General features: G+C 39.9%; 1 protein-coding gene across 3 annotated transcripts in view; it reads right to left on the reverse strand.

Annotated features, from left to right (window-relative positions):
• Positions 1 to 17,373, reverse strand: part of arhgap28 (Rho GTPase activating protein 28) — a 31,273-nt gene extending 13,900 nt beyond the window's left edge. The window contains exon 1 of one of the 3 annotated variants that reach the window (XM_061239590.1): positions 17,133 to 17,373. In XM_061239590.1, the coding sequence (XP_061095574.1) occupies positions 17,133 to 17,257 (125 nt within the window). In that variant the 5' untranslated portion in view covers positions 17,258 to 17,373. Of the gene's footprint in view, positions 1 to 4,128; positions 4,258 to 10,425; positions 10,542 to 17,132 lie in introns of those variants that run through there. The other 2 variants (XM_061239591.1, XM_061239592.1) reach the window with 2 other exon arrangements.
• Positions 17,374 to 19,464: the final 2,091 nt, after the last annotated feature.

The raw sequence follows: 19,464 nt of genomic DNA on the forward strand, positions 1-19,464 counted from the left end.
GAACATACTTCCTCTGCGTTCCTGACTTCCTTCATTAATTCTCTACTAAAACCAATACTGAAGCTCATTTTCCTTTCAGCTCTATACAAACTAAAAACCAGCTAAGACCAAGAAAACATATTACATTTGGCTAGCAGGAGATCAATGAAGGAAGGAGACATGTGCACACACACACAGAAACACAATACACCATGACCCCTTACACCCACCCACACACACACACACACTCACACGTACGCACACAGTAGTTCACCTGGCAACATAAACAACACTACACTCAGTGATTATACTCCCATTCCACCTGGCTACCACACCCCAGCTCTTAGTAGCTGTCTGCCTCCCATAGACCTACAATTATAGGGAACACCCGTAACATCACCAGGCCTTTCATTTCCATGCTTCAGTCTGAAAGACACAGGTTGCTGATTAATGGCTGGCTATGGAGAAACAGCACCCGGCGTCTTTCAGCGTGGAGAATGGGGCGGTGAATGGGGCGGTGATTCGGTAGCCTGATCTATTTAAGCAGAATTTAGGGCCTGTGGTCAGTCAGCCTGAATGATGTGAAAGGCCTCAAGTTAAATAGAAATTAGCTTAATGCCACCCTTAAGCCCTTATCTTTCCCCAGCCAGCCGGAGAGATGGCAGCCATAGGAGGTGAATGAGATTTTGGTTGCAAGATATTTTCTGGTGTTTACGCAGCATGGTAACGCACTAGAGATTACATTCACAGTCACAACAACTTTTTTTACTGCATTTGTTTCTTTCAGTGAAGCGGGACCAGTAGCTATGCTGCCAGAACGAACACTTTATAGTGTATAGGCTTCCTAGAAATGTTCTCTGGGCATTCATTCATTCACAAAAATTTGTTTATTTTTCCCCCTCATGGGTCAGGAGAGTACACAATCAGACTTAGGCTAGGGCTGGGTGACAGAGTGCACCATTGCCACAATGTAGTGTATTGCCTCTCTTTTATACCTGATGCGGTACAAAACATCCAAACTTCAAAGGCCACGTGAAAAAAGACAAAAGAAAGGCAATATACTGAACCACATGATGGTGGTGATTGTTATTGCATTCGATAAATGTTGCGCTATATCGCCCAGCCCTAACCTAGGCCATTTCCATCACGGCAAATTACCAACTAAAATCCTGAGTGTCCAGTTAAATGGCAGTAGGCCCTCTTATCTTCTCCTGCATCAGTGTGAGAGAGCAAAAGCGCACCCCATTTGGAGACATTATTCAATAAACACAAGCACAACGGGAGTCAGGATGGAGTGCTAAGGGCAGAATGGACCCACAATCCCCTGGGAGACTGCCTGCTTCCTCCTGCGATCGATGGTGGTGTCAGCTGAGCTTCGACGCATTAACAGAAATGGTTCAAGGCCTGCTTAGGACTGAGGTCTGAATGCTGTATCTGACAAACTGTAGTGGTTACATGGTAGCGATTCCGTGACTTATTACTTTATGATTCCTGTAGGAAACCCTCATGTTTTGTTGTGTGTCATTACTATTATGCCTACTCAATACAACTCTCATCTTCTGCTTATCACAATGGGCTTGTCTGTCAACAAGGCTGTGGAAACATGCAGTCTTTGCTGCAAAGCAAGTTTGTTCGTCATACATAAATCAATGACAAACATGAAACTAACAGACACTGTATTATTATTATTATCCATTTTCCACATTCTAGTACAGGTTGTGATGACAAACAGCACTTAGAGCGAGGGTGGCCGTACATGCCGTTTAGTTTGGTGACATTCAAATTTGATTACACTGTATACAGTAGATTGCACTTTGAACATTATGTCATTAACTGGTGTAATAAATATGACTGCTGTGCAGAAAATACTGTATCCATGAAGCAAACCACAATAACGGAAGTATTTACCGCACCTTTAGCGTTTGAAACTCTGTACACGCGCCTTAGTTTTTCTTAATCGTTTGAACTGCATTCTCAGTTCCCAGAATTTTTATTATTTTTTTAATCAAATGTTTTGGTTGAAATCTGATCCCCCCCCCCGCCCCCCCATTTCATCACAGAGAGCATAAAATTCAGCTACGCACTCACACACCCACACCCATGCACATACTTGTACACAAGCACACACCCACCTGTTTTCTTATCTTGTATGAGCTATGACATGACAGGGCTTGTAAAAGCCACTATATTCCCAAAGACAGAAACACACTAACACGTGATTCTCTTTATAGTCAGTCCCTGATGAACTGATAATAGTAAAAATAGAAGTAGAAAAATAATAGTACATTTGCCAAAAGAAACTAGCCTACACATTGTTTCATATGAACACTAAAAGCCATCAACATGAATGAAGTTGAGAAATTAGACTTTGAGCGTAATGAGAGCGTGAATAAGACTTCACCCCACATGCCACTAAACTCTCAGCTAAGCATGTCATCCTCAACATGCTTGCAATCTGATTCACCGCGTACATATGACAAATACGTTTCTACCAAATGTTCTCACACTTACATTACGGTGTTCTGCGTAATATTATGCCCTTGATCAGATTTACTCAACGTGCTTGCACAATCACACAACTGATTCATCAGGTACATATGACAAAAACGTTTCTACCAAAGTATAATGTAAACAGAGGCCCGTTTAGGCACTGAAGTATTTGACAAACTCATCTACGGTGTTCTGCCTTAAATTATGCCCTTCAGAAATGTAGAGATTCACTTTGAGTACTTAGCCATGCAGTATGAATGGCACCTGGCCAGAAGCATTGCATTCTAAGCTTTCAAATGATTGTGTGAACTTTCTGCGGGGGAATTTGCCAGGCATGCATTTTGCCGTGCATTATTCTTAAATAATGTGCAATCATGAGAGACACCGAGTCTGGATCAACACGGCAGTAGGGCGGAGGTGCAGAAGGGAGACGTTGCTATCTAAGAATTCAAAGGTGAAAAATGTGGCTGGCTCAGTGGAAGTATGTGTAACGCAGCCAGAGATTACAAATCTGAAAACAACATCTCTCGTTTTTACCATTCTTTCCCCGTACGTGTATTTCAAATACACATGATACCTTGTTTAAATAAGACAGCATCAGAGTTGCTGTAAGGTGTATTTCTTCACTTCGAAGGAGGTAGGCTACTGACTCCTGTAGGCTTCAAGTCTTTATGCTAAGCTAACACGTTATGCTAACATGGAAATTGAGCCAATGAGTGCACAAAAGGGAAAATTGAATCGAACAGCTCGCCTAAGTCTGGGTAAAAGTATATTTCCCAAAATGTTGGTGTTTTCCTTTAACTGAACAATCTAATTCTGATGTAGCAATCACAGCTGGTAACTGCAAGCAATGGAGTTCTAGTACATGGACTTGGATTAAATGCACATCCTCTACAGAAGTGAGAGAGTCATCATCAAGTGACACGTGAAGGTAGTGATGCGCAGTCTGATTTTAGAGCTTTATTGGGCATAGATTATGACACCAGAGAGCTCATATACTAGTCTTCTGTGACTCAGTAGCAGTGTCACATAAATGACGGAATTAAGACAGAGGAACTCTCAATGTCCTGGGGGTATGAATAGGAAACACAGAGGGAAATAAACGGCAACCGCTTTCCCTTGAGTAAAGTAACTCGACTGATGTTTATACCCCGGCCATTCAACTGACTTTTAAATGGGTCTACTTAGTCTCTCAATATACATTTCAATAAGTGCAAGATAAAACAGCCAAGTAGCCTTTTTATTCTGTTGTTTTATTACAAATTAAACAAGCAAGGAAATTGCATCCATAGTTAGAGAACAAAGTTCAAATCAACCTAAATAAGCGTCGAAACAATTTGCTTATTTTTAGGTAGGCCTACACTAAAACAAATTCCCAAGTTTACAATGCCCACATTATCTCCAAAGTGAAACAAACAATAAGGTTAAAGAAATAGTAACTCTTGCCTGTAAAACGCCCTCACAAACTATACCTGACAAACTGAAAGGTCCTGGTATTTGTCATGTTAACAGCAGACCACACCACACCTCGGAAACCCAGTCATAAAATCATTCATTTTCAGGACACATTAGTAACATCATTTCTGAAGTTCACTCAAGAGGCTAACAATATCACAGCTATAGCAAACAATCTGTCAGTGGATAGAGATACGTCTTTACCTTTTCAGCCTCTCATCCAGCAGGAAAAATGGAATTCACAATATTGCGCAGCCAGCTAAGTATCCTTTATCATGAAGTAAGTTGCTTGAGTATGATGAGAGAAAGGGAGAGAAAGAAAGAGAAAGGAACTGTGCTATCTCAGGATTTCCTCCGGTGAAGACAGGATCTCACTGGAACAAGCTCATTTCTCCTCCCACATACCTCCATCTCAGTCCACACAAGGCAAGGGTCTCTGGTGTCCAGCTCTCTTCCCTCCCTCATCCTTTCCACCCCTCCCTTTCTATTTCTCTTTCCTTTCCTCTTTCAACATCTTTCTCTGCCCTTCCCAGTTGACACTGTTTTTTTTCCTTCTTCTTTTTTTGCAAGCACAAATTGAAAAAAGACACCCTCTTAAAAGCTTATCTGAAGCTCATAGGTTTCTGGCACTCTGACTAAATGGGTCTATCAGAGGAAAATGTACACAAAATTACTGGAAAAATCGATACGGTTGGGACTGCCATTATAGCCATTTATTCGGCGGACACCTGTAAGCTGCAGAAGACTGCAAATATAAAATACATGAACACATGACTACATAACATGTGCAAGGACATCAGATTGTACATGAGCATTGCAAGAACTATTTCAATGTCATCATGAGGGCCGTAGAATTGTCAACACCTCAGTGTTTACCTCCATTAAACAGATCTGCATTTGAAGACCAAAAGTATGGCAAGTAGCCTTTGTAAAGCCACACAGCACTTTGTATAACCACACAGCGCTGGTTTGAGTGCAGCCAACAAAAGTCTGGCAGTCAGAGGGTTGCCGGTTCGATCCCCTGCCCGGGCTGTGTCGAAGTGTCACCTAACCCCCAAATGCAATACTGACGAGCTGGTTGGCGCCTTGCGTGGCAGCCAATTGCCGTGAGTGTGTGTATGAATGGGTGAATGAGAAGCATCAATTGTACAGCGCTTTGGATAAAGGTGCTATATAAATGCCAACCATTTACACCAAAATAATACCAAAAACTGGAGGCAGCCAGGCAAAGAGCTTATTGGATGTTAACTGCTCGATTCAATGTGCGACCCCCAAGGCAGTATGTAGGTCATTGGTGAATATGGCTCAAGTAGAAACATGTGGCACTGGGAAGCATTCCCAAAGAGCCCCTGAACAGGGTGAGCTCTGTGGCCTGGATCAGGGGACCCCCCAATCATGGCCACATTTCTGAAAGAATGTAAATATCAGGATTACGGTGCCATATAAACATTCCAAGAAAAGCAGCTCAGTGCAACCGACTCCATGGCCGTCTCTCTGAAAAGCAATTAAATATTAATAAAATGAAATGCGTGCAAATACCGCAGGTCTCAATTATGGATGAAAAATACCCTAACAAATATTAAATTCTAAAACATCCTGAGGCAACATCTGCTACATCAGATAGTGACCCTGCGACTCATGATTATTGAATTACTGAACATGAGCATTATCAACAACGGAAACTGTCAGGGATCCATTCCCAGTTATCCTTACTTAAAATGCCATTTGAAGGAAATTATGCTATATAAACCATCAAGGGCGTATGTGCTTCAAGGTCAAAGAATATCCGTAATTATCCATATTATATATTAGACCAAAATCATGCGCTGGAGGAATTACCAACAGAGCCTATATTAACTAGACTACAAACCCCAGAGGGGATGACTCAGACACTGCACCTGCCCCTAGCATGTGTTCAGCCGCTTGTTACCAAAGGAGCACTATAGCCCAGGATGCAGCAACTGGCTGCCTCTATATTTAGTGTACAGTCATCTCCAACTATCAAATAAATCTGTGTTAGAGCCCTTAAGGATGACAACTACTACAAGCTCTTTCACCATGTTGCCTTCTCTTTAAAGGAGAGCAGCGTGTTAACTGCTAAGTAGTTTGCCAGTGGCATTTAGAGATGTGGACAATCTACGGGGTATCCCAAAAACACAGGTCGATACAACAAATCCCAAGTACGGGCAGTAATCCGTTTATGGATTGAGGTTGTTGGGTGGAGCAAAACAGCATAGTGCACAGAGTAAAGCGGTGGAATGCACCCAAGGAAAGACGAGAGGTCTTGATGCATTTTTTGTCAACAAAAAGGGTCAGCTCACTTCAACTTGTGCACTTAAAGAATTTTGAAATAGCTTGAACCTTGGTTTTTGACCTTTTCCTGTCAACTTCCTGGTGTGTACTGGACAGCACACACCAGGCCATACACACCGTGAGCACTTTATTAGGTCGCACTTATGTCGCACCATTGCCTGCAAACTCTAGAGAAATGAAAATCCCGGGAGATCAGCAGTTTCTGAGATACTCAAACCACCCTGTCTGGCACCAACAAACCTTCCACGGTCAAAGTCACTTAGATAACATTTCTTCCCCATTCTGATATTTGATCTGAAAAACAGCTGAACCTCGTCTGCATGCTTTTATGTTTTTAGTTGCTGCCACATGATTGGCTGATTAAATATTTGCATTAACAAGCGGGTGTACAGGTCTACATGATAAAGTGGTCACTGAGTGTATATCTTTACAATGACTCCTGGTTTATTGAGTAAAATCCTTCATATGCAGAGTACCGAGTCTTTGTAAACGTCTTTGCTGTGAAACCTACTGTATAATTGAAATTCCTGCATAGATTTTAAATAGGTTGCTATTATGTTGCAAAAAGTAGCTTTCTTGCACCAAGGACCTCCATAGTGACCCTGACCATGACTGGGTGGCCTCACAAAGCAGAATCTCTTCTTTTAAATGCAGATATAGTGAAGCCTAATAGTATAACCAACCAGATTTGTATTTAAAAACTTGAAATAAGAAGTGTTACCAATATACTGCAGACACATCAATGATATACATCCAACGGACTGATGGTGTATATCATTCTTGGAGGGAGAGTGGGCTAATTATCATTCCAGATCTATATCTACTAGATGGTCATTTTGCATCTTTTTATCAACTCAAAATTGTCTTCTCTCACTCCCATTTTTACCAACACCCTTTTTATGACATCATTATGCTCCCTCCTGATTCCAAGCACCTTGCTTCCAAGTTTGTTTATCTATATTTGGTGACAATACTGTGGTGTCAACTGCACTCTTACCACTTGTACAATAAGCAGAAGACGATAAACCACAGGCCCAGTCCATTCAGTCTGACTCCTTACATAGTGCATACTTAAAGCACCATATGTGTTATTTAATATGCAATCTGATAGGACAAACTGTGCTTGTACCCATAAAAATGACCTAAATTATGTAAGATCACCCCATTCACTTGTTATTTAGAAGACTTGTTACTTATTTAGTCTCTTCTGTATACCGGCAGCCTCCTGCAAAATACAACTAGAAACAATTGGAAGGGAATTTTCTGTTGCTTATTCGGCAGAATGAATTAAATCCAATACAAATAGCCATTAGAGCTAAGCCAAGGGCTTTCCCACACTGGTGAGCAGGATTATCACACTCCAATTAAATCGCAACTCATGGAACAAACACAACAATTTGTTCAATAAACATTCAGGGAATCAAATTTAATTATATACCTCCCTAAAGCTGAGATGCCATTGCTATGATAAAGAACTAAATTACAATTTCTGCCATTATACAATGGTCAAATTCACTGATTTTATGAACCTTTCAATCATTGCTAGTGCCTGCTATCCACGTCCAACCCTGCCCGACCGAAATGTGTGACATGTATATGAATTCCAAAAAATGTTAAGCCCCTGCCATGAACTGTGAGCTGAATAAGACATCTTCTGGCCTACAATGAAACTGATACAATGTAAATATGAAATGCGTTTCGACAAGAAGTCTAAGAATAGTCAGCAGTGCAGTTATACGTGGACGTTTCATGTTCCGATAGACGCAAAAATCCAGCATTACCACTTTCATGTTTGAACTTAACAGTACTGCAACTATGGCTCAATCACCAAGGTGTCACACAGTGAGTCTTTGAAAACCAAAAGCCAGATGGAAGTAGCCTTCAGTTTAGCTAATGGATTTTAATAATGAATAAGAGCGAAGCACACAGTTATGCAGGTATCCATCAGGACATGATTTACATTGGCTTTTACACAAGCAATTCCCTGAAAGGAGTACCTTAAACATTCACAAATACTTTATCAAATACTTCAGTGCCTCACAAAGAAGTCTTTCATAGTGCTACAAAAACAGAGGGAAACATGTTCCCATGAGCATTCCTCAATTTGAAAAGGTCACGTTTTTCACAGTTGACAGTGATTGTGTGATCGGAGAGAGAGAAGATGATTACATGCAAAATAGCAGAGAAATGGATAAGAACATCAAGTGAGGATCTAGCTTGTCTTTATTTTCTTTCAGGGAAAAAAGGCTGGGTTTTTAGTGTTGCTACTTAGCTTATACAGCTCACCAATGGTGACATCAGAGTTTACACCCCGATTTGCGTCAGGGCGATGGCATTCATACTGAGAGGCATCCAAGCATTGGTTACATCCACTCCCAACCACTTGCAGAAATGCATCAATCACCTTCTGTTGCCAGGGTCTCACAAAGCAAGTCTAATTGTAAAAATTTCCCATTCAAATCGCTGTTTTTATCCACTGCCCTCTTCTGCCAGGCCATGCAAAGCAGCCAAAGCAGGGGCGGGTTCACAGAACTGAAACCAGGGTGAGGCTACAATCGTACAGGTCTATTCCATGCTTGAGGTACTTCATCTGAAAAATATTCCACTTCATATGAAATACATTTGAACAAGCTATACAAACTCCCCTATGTTATGAGTAATTCCAATGCTACAGTATAGCCTGCAACAACCCTCCAGGAAATGTGAGCACAGAAATGAAAGTTAAACTTTATATTTGTCCTCTCTGGTTTGACTGATGATTGAGCCAAACTATCGTTATTATTATTGGTTATCTGAATTTTTATTATTTTGCTTAATTAGTTTGCTTATTTTATTACAGTTTATTACAGTAAATTTATTTGAAGTTCTGGCGAAAATAATAAATGCAAGCTGCTTCTGTAGAATTACATTACATTACATTATTGGCATTTGGTAGACGCTCTTATCCAGAGCGACGTACAACAAAGTGCATACCCATAACCAGGGATAAGTTCGCTGAAACACCCTAGAGGGAAGTACAATTTCAACTGCATTGAATTGCACTGAATTGCTTCTGAAGAAATTCTGTTCATGGGCAGCCAGGACATCTGTTGAGGAGTTTGCTCTGTTTTATGTCATGTTCAGTAAGTTTATTGCACACCATTTGCATGCTCAACAATGATTTTGTATTCAAGGTTAAACAGGGTTACTTTATCATTCATTCCATCATGATAAGACAAATAAACACTGTGAAAGGACTACTTCAAAACAGCAACCTTTGTAAAACAAATACAGTTCTGTGCAAAAGCCTTGGGTGCATGTCAAAAAATAAATCTGTAAAGCAAAGCAAAATCCTTTAAAAAATGATTAAATGAAACATTTCTATGTATCAAAAAATGTATAAAGAGCAGTAACCAGTTGAGAAGTAAATCAAATAAATATTTCTGTGACCACCCATCACCTTTAAACCTGCATCAAATCTGTCCCGCTGTTTTATAAGAATATCGGCTGGTTGGTTGTTCCAAACATATTGGATAACTTGCCAAGGTTCTTCTTAAGACCCTGAAGAAAGCACTGTCTCACTTGCTTCAGGCTCCCCAGGTAATGCCAGACTGCCTTTATCAAGTTCTTATTCAAAATATTTTATATTACTTCATGATACTTTATTTGATGAAATGCATACATTGTTTTGGAGAGAACAATGCAAAGGAAATTGTTTTCTGACACACTAATGGGGAAAACAAAAAAAATAAGCATTTTTGCAGAGTACTATATCTGGCAGTCTCATGTTAACTTTAAAGTTTCCCTGTAACCCAAACTTCTTTAATACCTTTACAATTTTACACAGCCTATGTAAAAACATCTCAAAATATGTATTTTCATTTTTGGTTTTTGATTTTAAGTACATACTAAAGTTTAATCTTCACAAACCGAAACACAGGCAAATGTAAATCTACTATGTTTAAAGACTAAAAAACATTTTCCTTTCTTCAAAAGCTTGTATAGTTTTTAAGCAAAGCTATGTCTGTCCTGTGCATTTTGAAACTAGAACTGCGAGCAACAATTTTGCCAACAGGCATATTATTTTTGAAAAAACATCATCAGCTGTCAGTTCCTTCCTTGTCAGTGTATACCTTTTCAAAAGGCTCTCTACCAAAATCCTCTTTAACGAGAACGTAGAGATAAGAGACAGGTGGGATTTTATTTTACCTGTGCATGGCTGCTGTCCCTCAGTCCTGGTAGGACCCCTCAGAAAGTGAGAGAAATATGTGCAGTTTGTCTCCAGAAGCACGAAGCGACACACTTTAACCATACCCTTTCCTATACTGTTGGGAGTTAGCTGGAATCTCGACAAGCAGCATTTTCAAAAGCCCTACCAGGAAGTTTTTTTTCCTCCTGTCCTTTCAGCAATGAAGTCATTGGTCTATTTTTAGTGCTGCCACTCCACTTCACAATTTGTCAAACGCATTCAGGAGTTAATTATTCCCCTTGTTCACAGGCTCGGTTCCAGGTTTAATGATCTAATCTTAAAATCACATACTGGGGGTCATAAGCAACCATTCCTCTGGTTCAGTGAATGAGTTTTTGTGGGCAAGAGCCTTCTCCAACTGTGTATGTATCTGAAACTCAAGCCAAAAAGTGAATCTGCTCTCTTTGTTGCCTAAAATCAACATAATGTGTACATTACAAAAGGGATTATGCATTCTTTGAAACTCAGCTCAGATATGTGGGGAATGGATAATACTGCACAGTACTGTACTGTCCTCTTTATAACATGGAATATGTGGGGCGGCCTGTAGCGTAGTGGTTAAGGTACATGACTGGGACACGCAATGTTGGTTGTTCTAATCCCGGTGTAGCCACAATAAGATCCGCACAGCCATTGGGCCCTTGAGCAAGGCCATTAACCCTGCATTGCTCCAGGGAAGGATTGTCTCCTGCTTAGTCTAATCAACTGTATGTCGCTCTGGATAAGGGCGTCTGCCAAATGCCAATAATGTAATGTAATGGAATATAAAAGGAATGTTATGCAATGGACTACTCACTTTGAAACTGAAATGAGCTGCAATTGCCTAATACTGTACTGAGCACAGTCTACACAAGCGTACATACTGTACTTTCATAACATTAAATATCATTTGAATATTAAAAAGGGGATATGCGGTGTCAGCATTGTGGACTACTGAAACTCTCTGTGGGCTACCACACTACTTCACCTTCACAAAGCATGCCCATGTCTCCTTTTCCAGAGGCTCCTGTAAGTCCGTCTGTAAAAATTGACTATATGCCAAATAAATAAGTAAAGGATTAAGTAAGACCATTGTACTTAGACAACAATGGGCCTCATGCAGGTACATTTTCATGTTCTTATATTACATCTCTCTTTTTTTCATACGATGGGCTCGTACGAGTGTGCCACCTCAGATTTAACAAACCCTTGTAACTTCAGAAGACTGTCGACATGCCGACATGATGAATACCGCCTGTTCGTAAATGAGTCATTTACGTGCCATAGCCTATAAGGAAGTCATTCATAAAATGCCACCTAAGATTAAGAAAAAGAACATGACTGAAGACCTTCTTTCTGATTATTGATAAACGAAAGCATCAGGGAAACCAAAGATGGTTGTCACACTTTTTACTCACTTGTGACTCACTCAAGTCTCAAATGAGTTTATTTATTTATCTATACTTTAGTGCTAATATCTCCTGATATTAGCTTTCAGCACATCATATAAGAGTAATTTCAGCACTAGTGCAACCCTTGAAGGCTTAGGTAATAGTATGTATAGCTTTTATCCTCTTGCAGACATGAAAAACATCACAAACCCCCCCCCCCCCTCACTTCAATGATATGTGGCTTATTCATTATTCATTTGGGAGAACTCTAAAACTGAACATTTTTTTACCAAAATCTTTGTACAGCGCCTTCTAGGGAGCGAGACGTGTGACAACCAACCAGTGTGACAACCATCTCCGGTATCCCCTATCATTTTTAGCAATGTCATCAGTGGAATTAAGTGACCAACCAAGGAATGGGGAAATAAATACTAATGCTGTAAATGCAGTGACGCTCTTACCGTCACTGAAATGCAGAATGGTTCAATAAGTCTTTCATAAGTCTTCTGAAAATAGTTTACATAGCTATAAGCCACCAACATCCATGAGCACTTTGAGAAAAAGACAGCCCGTCACAATTTTGGAGTACAGATGAGTCATGCGCTCCCCCAGGCAATCAAACAATAACGTTTAGCAGGTTGTATTTCGCAATCAATATAATTTAGACGTCAATGGAGTGATACTGTTTGCAATTAAATTAAGGAATTGGAAAGGCGAAAGCGCTTTAATGCTGAGCCTGTATGTGTAGGCTACAGGCTCCTATGCTGTTTGCTAATCCACCAATGGCATGGAAGTCACCCGTAATTTGTACTTGTTCGACGGCAGTGTATGGGAATTTGATTTACAGTACCTGTCCCGGGTGAGAGTCTGATGAGGGCCTTCAGGGGAGGGTACAACTAATCAAGGACTGGGAAATTGTATTGACATACCATCCATTAGTCAGAAACTTAAGTTTGGAAAAAGGCTGGCCAAGTGTAGCCTACATGATCTGTATGACAGGTACTAAAACAATGGTCCCAACCTAAGAAAAAATTCTAAATAAGAGAAAATTGGTGAATGCGTTGGTGAATTGTTGAATGCGTACTCATATAAGCGATTTAAGAACAATTATCTTCATACGAGTGGTTCTGCATGAGCTCTGATATAGCTACTTATTGCAGTTAGACAAGCTCACAAACACTTTTAGCCATAACAACTTACAAAAGGGCATTTTGAATGCAGAGCTATAAATAGACAAAGTTGCAATCATATCATTAGTGCCACGTAGGTCCACAACTCAAGACATAAAAGATAAATATTACTTATACTGCAGTTTGGACAAGACTGGATAAAAAGCTTCTAAAATTAACATTTGATTTCATAACAGGTAGACAGTGTGTCTTACTGTCCATAAACAAGTTCATCGGGAGATATTAGCACTAAAGTATAGATAGATAAATAAATAAATAAATAAATAGTGATAAGAGAGGGTAATTACCACAGCATGAGTTTTTTTTACAATCCATGTATGATTCATCAAAGGATCGATGGATGGAGCTTCACCTTAAAATGTTCCAAATACAATATACTAATCTCTAAGATATCCGTCTCCTGTCCTTGAAAAGTGTGTCCGAGTGACATTCCGCATCACTGGAAGAGCCACACCCACTCTCAATCTAGTATTGATGCATAGTCAAGTGAAATATATATTTTTGGAAGCAGAACATGGCAGGCAAGACATCGAGACAACCATTACAACTTCAAATAGTACATCAGTTTCCATAACCTCCCAATACAGGAGCGATAAATAGAATACAACAACACTGAAAAACTTCCCCATTTGAACACTGTGTTGTTTCGATTTAATTTGAATTGGGCATTTTCAAAATCTTCACCAGCCTCTTTGACAAATTCAGGAGATCAGAGAATTTTCTCTCAAATGTGCAAATGTGAGTCATTCTATGATGGCATGGTTTATCTGTTACATGCTGAGAGCCTGGCTAACAAAGAACAAAGGTATTGTTTATGGTAGGAAGATGAAACAGGATGCATTGTCTGTCCCTTATCACTGCATGCATGCTGTACAATACCTGTAGCATTAAATCACTATACTCTATCTCTGTTGTGCATAACTTGGCAACAGATGAATTTAAAAATTGGGGCTAAAAGCATGGTTACACCCTAGTCGGTACGTGTATTCGTTACAAATAATAAAAACAAAAGTGCACAAAGCAGGGCAAATTAAGTTAAGCAACATGTTTAAATCAAAAGATCTAATCCAGATTTTAAAATGTATGCAAATCTTCTACTGGTAGAGGAAATGGCAGAGAGAAGTATCAAAAGATAAACCTTGTTGGAAATGGAGCATGTCCACACTTCTGGGACAAGCTTTTGTATAGAACAAAGCTCAGCAGACGGGCCCTTTGGAAGTAATTCAGAAAATGACCCAAATTCATCAGCCCACGTGTCTTCATCTCAACAACTGGCAGAACATAGCGCTTCCCTGCGGGAAACCGTCCCTGTGTGCTGCACACGGTGGAAAGGGTCAGGGCATTGTGCTGCGAGACCATATCGGATAGCTTTACACCGTCTCAGTGTTAACGTCGTCTTCTATTATCCTGACTTGATGTTTCTTGACGCAACTGAACCTTTTCTCACCAAGTGTGAGTGGAAGGGCACACAACCGTTACATTCTATTGTTGTGCTGTTTCACTGTCTCGTGGAATTAATAATCTTGGCAAGGTATACCAATCTTTCACTATTTGTAAAACAAAAAAAGTCATTTCCCCCCTTGGGGGACAACTTACTCATTGTCTGCATATGAACCAAGTAATTCTCCCATGGCACCAAGCAGCTGATGGTGAGTAAACACTAATTTAAAGGTACAATAGGTAAGATTTTTGTGTTACAAGACCATTGTAAATCCCTTCCTATCATTGAAAAAGGCTCACTGACACGTTGACTCACCCTCTGCCTGTGTTTACAGTTCTTAAATTTAGGTTTAAAAAAAAAAAAAAAAAAAAAAAAATACAGTTGACAGACCAACACTCTGTTGGGGGGGATTCAATGGCAGAACACAGAAAAGGGGGATGGATAAACAGTGTTGCAGTTTGGAGATGTTTGTTGCTGCAATTCCTCTCTTGACCATTAGGAGTACAAAATTACCTATTGTACCTTTAACTATCAGGTTACTACATACATGCTTTTTATGGATTGATGGAAACAAAATCTCCTATGCAAATCAGCTGTAAGTGTACTGAAATATGCTTAATTGATTATACGCTTCATTGAACAACCTTTTTCCTGCAATTATCAGTAAATTATCTTGGTAAATGTAATCACTGATGCAAATGTTTGCGCCCACAACTGTATCTTGAGCCAACTATAGCTGAGGAATTATGCACTGTATAGTGAGAAGAGAATCTGAAGAACAGCATCAGATGCAAGACTCAGGCATATTCATTACATGACCTCTGACAGGATGAGAACAAACCAATATTATGGGAATTTACGAATGTGTGAGAAAAGAGGGGCACTGTGCCCAGTGTTTTTTAACCATGGCTCTATAGTCATAACTTCCTGACCACATATTATCAATGTGGATGGTCATTTTTCACCATGAAGGTCATTTATTCAACTGTATTGTACTGCTAGACAGTTTTTTAAAATCACCCATTCAAGACAAGAAAGCACAAGCTTCACATTGCAGCCAGCTCCACATCACGAGTTTCAGCAAAATAACAGCTGTTGAGTGACCTATAATCCTGACAAGCTAAACACATCTATCCGTCTCTTTTGCAATGTAAATATTTAAATACTTGATGGCTAGTTCCTCACCAACTTCTCAGGAACCTCACAAGAAGCTATTCACCATATGATACATTTACTTATACTGTGTCATCTGTCAAACTGTAATATTACCTTGACTAAGCCATTATTAGTGAATTGGAAGTTTGAGACCTCTACAAAGGTACAGTACACGTGTTGCATGATTAGATGAAGACAAGAGCAAGTGCCTCTCACTCTATTTAAATCCATGTTGCTTTTTAGCCTTGGTACAGAAAAACATGGAAAGGCAAGCCTTGTTAGCCAAGTTCAACAACCCTTAGTCAGTATTTCATCTGCCAAAAGAGATATCAAAATGGGATGCGATTTCCAGTTAAGAGAATAGCATAAAATAATTACATTATTTTGAATGTAAAGGCACATCGCGAGGCCTGGAGACACTTTTCTGTTATTGAATTCCATAATCTATGTCATAGGCCTTGGATGTAATCTGTATTTTACACAGTCTAAGCTGTGTTGGACATAATTGTACCAACTCATGAAGCTGGCATCATGATAAGTTTCAGACCCTGTTCATATGTACATTACTAGTTTCTATACTAAAGGTGAACTAAAATCTACTATAGACAATGAAAAGGCTACCCTTGACATGGCACAGTAAAGACTTTAACAGAAATAGAAGTTGACTGGCTATATGGACCATATCATTGATTGCAGGATGATGTATAAGAATCCAACAAAAAGAGATCAAAGAAAATGTATGTGGATTTTCCCATTATTATCAATGTGATCAAATTAGTTGTTTTCACCAATTAACAAACATTATATGGCTATAACACACATTCTTACTGCAGGCCAGGCAACCAGCTACATTGCGCTCCTTTACAACATGTGGCATGATGGTAGAGAGGCCTTGGAGACTGATGAACGTGTGCAAGGTAAAAATTAAAAACAGACCAGACAGAAGAGATTTATCTGTCTCGGCTGCTTCAAATGAACACACACCTATAGCCCCAACATCCTCTTTAGGTAAGTGGCAAAGCTACTGTGGAAAAAATATCAACCCGTCATTAAAAGGTAATCACTATACTTACAAAAATGGCATGGAAATTGGTAGTTCTTACATAACCAGTTCTTACTGCAGACGAATAGTACAATAAGACGGCTTGCTAACATAAACATCCAATTACTAGTCGACAAGTCATTTACCATTAACGTTCGTTTTTTGGGGTATTTTTTTAAAATGCATTAATCCAAACCCAGATTAATTGCAGATATTTAATTGCAGTGCTGCACTTGAGTCCAAGTGATGTTAGTTTGTTGTTGAAGTCCCATCATGAAAACTACCGGCAAATCTGAATGGCTTTGCACTTGGTACACAGGTAAAGAGCAACATCAACTTCAATAGCTTATTAAAACAGCCCATCATAAATGAATTATACAAGCGTCGTAGATGTTTGGAAACATTTGTAGTAGACACTTTTGTATTTAGAGCTACAATGCTGAAAACACGCATCTGGCGTCTCACTTACCGGTTTAAAGGGGAGCGTACGGGAGAGACAGGTTGTACAAAACCGTCCTCAACCAACTGTATCCTTGGCGGAGAATATGAATGGTAAGCTGTCAATATAACGCTGCCGGAATCTTTCATTTCCATAATTAAAACTCCGTTATCTACTTAAAATGTCTATCCACACTGTACCCTATGCAAAAGGGTCTCCTTCCTAAAAAATAAATAAAAAAGGCAATGTGCTGTCTCTTTCACGTCGGTCCCGTGTGTAACATGACACCATACTGACGGGCAACTACGTCTGCCGGCCTATCAGGATTCCTCCTCATTTGCATGAAGTTCACACCTCCTGCCTACACCCAAATGCGGCGTTGCTATAATAATAGCAGAACTTTTAAAGCCTTTTTAAGCTATTTATCTGAAAGCAAAGCAGTGTATTTCCACAGACTTATTCAACCAGGATAATATTATTTTTTGTAGATCATATAGAAGGAAACACACCCAAAGCATAGAGCAATCATCTAAAATACCAAAGGTCACACAGTTTTAGAAATCCCTGTTAGACTAATTTCTGGCAATACTGTGGTGTAGTCATTAGGGAATTGGGGATTGGAGAGAGGTACAAGTCCTGACAGGTACAATAAATATCCAGGAGTATAAACTACTCTGGTGTAATAAGTCTTGGGGGTTGCTAAACAAAACACCATGACACGGGCAAGAGAACATATCTCTACTGGCTTTGACCTATATAGATCTTTATTTGTCACTACTGTATTCCCAGGGGAACACAGTGTAAAGTATCACAGCTCAGATGAGCAAGATCTGCACACTTCCTCACTCACCTGCACATGTACATCCATTGTCATGCAAGGGTGTGTCTTGCAGCTTGCTGCACAGCTATATGATCTCAGAAATACAATACTGTCAGAGCTGTTAGTTCACTGCCTCTAAAATCAGTTCAGTCCCTCATAGAACCAAAGCATTGTGATAAGACATTTAAAAAAGTAAACTTTTGCAAAGTAATGTTCTGTACACAAGGTGAGAATAGTGTAGCATCCATCCATCCATCCATTATCTGAACCCGCTTATCCTGAACAGGGTCGCAGGGGGGCTGGAGCCTATCCCAGCATACATTGGGCAGGAATACACCCTGGACAGGTCGCCAGTCTATCTCAGGGCACACACACCATTCCCTCACACACTCATACCTACGGGCAATTTAGACTCTCCAATCAGCCTAACGTGCATGTCTTTGGACTGTGGGAGGAAACCGGAGTACCCGGAGGAAACCCACGCAGACACGAGGAGAACATGCAAACTCCGCACAGAGAGGTCCCGGCCGACGGGGATTAGAACCCAGGACCTCCTTGCTGTGAGGCGGCAGTGCTACCCACTGCACCATCCGTGCCGCCGAATAGTGTAGCAGCTGTTTCAAATTCTTTGTTGACAGAAAATTAAATTTTATTTACCATGTACAGTCAGTAGGAGTTGGTTTACCTGGACAGTGAAACTATCACTTTGCCCAACACCCTAGTCGATCTCAAGGATTTTTGTGGGGTTGGCTCAAATATGCCTAGATATCCTTGATTGCCTCCATATTTGCAGTATTCTGTACCACATATGGCAAGAAGACCAAAATATTGTAATACATGCAGTAAATAACAAGAATTTACAAAAATATGCATGATATCCAATACTTTTCTACTCTTGGTGTACCTGGAAAACATGTGGATTCAACATGTGTCTTCAAAAGTGTATTTATAGATCTTACTTCATGCACTGTCTGCCTTTTTTCTTTTTCTGAACCTTGTTTTTCTTATTTCAGTACATTTTCCTTTTTATTAGTTAAAATAACGTCTGGTTTTAACTTAAGAAGTGTTTTTCAGCTCACAAGAGCTGAAAGAAAGGTTCTTTATATTTCTGGGGCATTTCAACGTTGTCCCCCATGTAACAAGATAGGCCTTCATTAGGAGCTATTGACTACTATCGTGCCACATGGAATATCAAATACATTTTCACTGCTCTAGATACTATCTTGCTTTTCGTGGTAATGCTACTTGTTCATATCTCAAGGTGTAGGGTTCCCAGGGTATGCGTATTCGCTAGCTAATATTACCACAGGCCCAGAGGGCTCGAATAAACATATTCATTGATGCCCTGAAATTATGGCAGAACCATTGTGCATTAATCCTCTAATACTGTATGTGTGTGGTGGTTCATTTGTAAATGGACTCTGACATGACGGGAAGATTGAGCAGAACAAACTGTTGACTGTGTGAGCACTACCATTTGAAGGAGACCTATAAGAATTCAATGTAGAGAGGGTCACTGTTATTAGAACCTACCTTTATCTG

This window comes from Conger conger, chromosome 4 (assembly GCF_963514075.1).
Source record: "Conger conger chromosome 4, fConCon1.1, whole genome shotgun sequence".
NCBI classification, from domain to species: domain Eukaryota; kingdom Metazoa; phylum Chordata; class Actinopteri; order Anguilliformes; family Congridae; genus Conger; species Conger conger.